Consider the following 4,267-nt stretch of genomic DNA (forward strand, 5'->3'; position numbering starts at 1 on the left):
GGGGTGGGGGAGAAGTGCCTTTGTAAGATTTTGTAAGATGTAGTTTCTCTCTCTCAGTATCTTCTTGTTGTAAATAGTTAATAAATTTAATTTATTTGTTCTTCCCAAGTCGTGTTGGTTTCTTGCCCGTGACCCTAAGTGGTGAGTGAAACCCTCCCTGTCCCTGCCTCAGCCCACCAGGTGTTTAACAAAGGACTGTCCCTCTGGCCTTCCTAAACCATGACAAGACTTTTGGTCTTGACATCAGAAACATCCTCAATAAAACAACTAACAGAGTATCTCAGGGCTTAATTTAGGTTTTGGGGCACACTGTCACTCTTTCACTACAGATGTAAAGGAGGTTTTGCCATGAGAACTCAGAACAGGTTAGTCTCTTTAATGCAATGATCATGAGGAAGTCTGTCTTAAAATTAAGCTAATGAACAATGCATTCTGACTAACAGCAGTCTCTAAACTACAAGACAAAGCACAAATCAGGTTAGATCCATCTCATATATGAAGTGTGAAGACAGCTTTCAAGGTAACCCTTGGCACTGCAAGATGAAAGACAAAACTGGATCAAAAAAGAATCTCCTGGCACTGCTGAAAGATGGACTTTCAAAGCAAATCAAACTTCTGAGACATACATTCAAAAGCAGTCTTTCATCCCAAAATGTAACTTAGATCTGTGTTGGTCTATGCTGGAGTGCCCACAGAAGGAAGTCTGCAGAGTTGGGGGATGTAAGACGTTCTAGGAGAAGCTTCCCACTCTGCTGGAAAGCTCCCCCAATGCATCAAGCACTGCTCAATCTCTTCAGCACTCTGCTCTAACATTCAAGCCAACAGTGCAACACTGCACGGGGGTTGTAGTGTCTCAGCATGGTTCCCATCTGGTACATCTATGAGTCCAGAGAACACGCAGCAAGCTGGACACATTTAAAAAAAATATCCAGACACATCTTGCGGTCAAGCAGGAGTTACAAGAATCTACTGTAGGCTCATCTGACTCTGCCCACCACCCTCCAAACAAGGTGAAGAAATATGAGAAGGAGTCTGGAAACTACTGCAATAATGTGTTCAGAAAGGACGCTGACTCCAGAGAGGTCTGAAGCCCACCATTGGGTATTACTGTCTTCTGGTTAATCCATTACTATGGGATGCCACTGCACACATCACAATACCAATATATGAAGGACTTCAGTAGCAACTGACTGTGATTGCTACTGTGATGTCTAGTGAGGTAGAAACTTGTGTTTTCATGCTGAGGAGCAGTTTTCATGACTCTGGCACCTGACCCAACCTCCAAATCATCACCACTGGAAAGGACTGTTGTTTTTATGGGAACATACTGGGCAGCACTGCTTCAGTTTTGGGTGTTTTTGTGTCCAAATTTATTCTAGCAACACGGAAATTCTTCTTTGCAGAAGATAGAAGCTGTTACTCTCCATAGTGCCATGCAGGAAACACTGTTTTGTTTCAAACCTAAGCTTTGAAAGAAGTTTCTTTGTGAAAAGACAGCATGTTCCCTACGCAGCCCCTATACTATGTCTCAGACTGCCTCCTTTCAGGATATTCTTGAGGAACTGAGAATGTGGCATCTGGATTCAGAGCAAATAAATTCGGTGCCATCATTTCTACACTAGCCTTAGCTACCAAGTGCATGTTTAGACTACTAGATCATGTGTCTTTGGTAGCAGGCTGTAATGCCTATCCCTTCCCTCCCACTCCTCAGAAATAAGGGAATCATGATTAAACCAGTGTATGAATCATCCCACAATTTACCCACGATCAGAAGAACGGGCATCAGCATGTTTATTAGAAGAGTTACCCATCATTATCTTCTATCACAGGACAGATGATGAAATCTCCTGTCAAAGCAAGGCATTAGAAGCTTTCTTTGCAGACAGAGCAAAAGAAGCCAAACTTTTTTTTTATATATATTAATATATTTTCATATATATAAACACACACACGACTCCTTTCTATTACAAGCATGAAAGAACAAATAATCGCCCAAGATGAGCTTCAAAGAATTATGGCATAAAAGCTCTCTTCCACTGCATTGGCTTGCAAGGTTTTATTACATACCACACAAAAACAAAAGCTCCTTCTAAAATATCTTGAGTGCTCCTAAATCCCTTACTGCAGAGCATTTATTGATCACTAGGCAGCTACTGAATGCCAATATTACTACGAGACACTTCAAAAGAATCCTTCTTAAGAAACCCCAAAACGTTCCCAGTTGATTTTACAAGCCACTGCTTGGGGTAATAAGTTCACAGACATTCGCAGATCTGCAGGTCTGAACAACCAGGGACAGAATTCTTAACTAGTGTAACAAAGTACACACAGTGATTATCCTTCCACTGTCACAAACCACCCCAGGATTAAACTCAGGGGCTGATTAATAGCACAGAGTGACCTCTGGGTTTGGAACCCGTAGCAACGCTTGTGTCCCCAGCTGGAGCTGCAGCTGGTACCTTGCCAGGCAGACTGGACCTCACCAGAGGTCCTCAGCCCCAGCCACACCAACATGACTGCTCTCACAATAAATTTAGCTTGCAGGAGCCTGTGAGATTTGAAACAGCAGAAACCAATCAGTTACACAATTACAAGTCTCTCTGTTAAACAAGACTGTTCTCTCTCCTTAGGTCTATTTCCTCACAAAGACATACCACTCCTCTGCTAAACCCCAAAGGATTTTTCCTCACAGTTTTGCAATCGCCACGAGGGGTCAGGATTTTACATTACTCCTAATCTGTAAAACTGGTACCTTAAAACACATTACAGCTTTCAGCTCCTGCATATGGAATCCAAGTGAAGACCACCAGCACATCTGTGTCTCACCACCACCTTCCCCATATCTACAGACCTTCAGAAGCTTGCCACCTACAAAACACACTGAAATGCAGCAGGCAATATGTGATACTGCTGCAGTCCTAGGAGTTACAGATGCAGTGTCTGGCTCTGTGCAGGGTGACGGTCTTTTTCTGTCACGAGAAGGTTACAAGGTGGTACTGAAAAGTTTTGTGGAATAACAAAATGAGATGAATGCTGCGATGCTTACAAAACTTACTTTTTTGGATGAAAGCAAGAGAGTTTGTACAGGCTCAGAGTTTGGAAAAAGCTGTGTTTCTTCAATAATATGCATTCCATTTTCATAGCTGATAGCTTTGTGCACGGCTCCTCGATCTGAAACAACAAAGCAATACACTTAAGTAAGATCCTTAAAATAAAAATGCAGGGAAAAATTGCACAATTGCTATTAGTTGTCTCAATAATCTGCTCGCTCTTCAGTTGAAGACCTGACACAACTTTGTGCCAATAGCAACCATTAAGCCTGCCATCATAAGGAGCTCTGAACAAGAAATAACATTTTGGGACAAAGAATGGCTACTTAGGGATTATCTTTTATGTCTGTTTGTGCTGCATTCTTTGTGGTTCTGAAAAAGTATTGCAAGGAAAATAACTGCAAAGCATGTAAGATTCTGCACTTACTCACCATGGGCCCCCTGCTTTATAATGAAAACACCAGCTGTTGTAAAAGCACTAAATATGGAAATCTCAAGAGTTTCTCTTTGACTATACTTCAGTATAAAGAATCCGTGCATCACTAAAAAAAAGTGTTTTGCAGAACTCACCTGTACTGATGAACATAACATCGTATATGGTGCCATTAAGTGCTCTCACTCTGTCTACCACAATCTGGGTATACTTCACATCTCGTTTTACCAGTCGAGGTCTGTCTCCTATTGGAGTCACTGAGTCATCCATTAAAGGATGATCTTTAACAAACTGCAATGTTTTATCTGGCAAATTCAGAGAACTCATGTAGTTTGATGCTCTGGCTTCATTGTTTATACACTAGACGGGGGAACAAACCGAAAAGAGAGACAACGAAATTATATCATTTACTTGTACAAAATAGAGAGAATTAACAGCAACTACATGCATTTTCTTCTCTGCATTATTTTGGCCAGTAAGCACAACTTTATATTATACTAATTCCATCAAGGAAGGTCCTCAGGTCTTGTAGCACTTTGGCTTCTGTGATGTACTAATCCCTGACCTTCGGACTTCATTTTTGTTTGGGCCCAAAATACATTTTAGGAGAATATTCTTTATGAACTCTCATGCTTCTTAACTACTTTTAACTGTCACCTCATGCAGCAGTAGCAACAAGAAGACTGCAGGGAACATAAGAAAGTAAGAAAAGTGTGAAAGAGATCCAGCGCTATGAACATTTTAGCTTGCAGAGCAATGCACTGCATTGGATAAACCTGCTGAA

General features: G+C 41.3%; 1 protein-coding gene across 1 annotated transcript in view; it reads right to left on the bottom strand.

Annotated features, from left to right (window-relative positions):
* Positions 1–3,055: 3,055 nt before the first annotated feature.
* The window catches only part of LOC104465526 (semaphorin-4D-like), a gene marked incomplete at its 3' end in the record, with an annotated part of 10,848 nt that continues 9,636 nt past the window's right edge, over positions 3,056–4,267 (bottom strand). Inside the window, exons 10-11 of the mRNA XM_010078608.1 lie at positions 3,621–3,843; positions 3,056–3,171 (exon numbers count right to left, since the gene is read on the bottom strand). Of these exons, the coding sequence (XP_010076910.1) occupies positions 3,056–3,171; positions 3,621–3,843 (339 nt within the window). The remainder of the gene's footprint in view (positions 3,172–3,620; positions 3,844–4,267) is intronic.

Source organism: Pterocles gutturalis, unplaced genomic scaffold (assembly GCF_000699245.1).
Source record: "Pterocles gutturalis isolate BGI_N339 unplaced genomic scaffold, ASM69924v1 scaffold9368, whole genome shotgun sequence".
Classification (NCBI taxonomy): Eukaryota; Metazoa; Chordata; class Aves; order Pterocliformes; family Pteroclidae; genus Pterocles; species Pterocles gutturalis.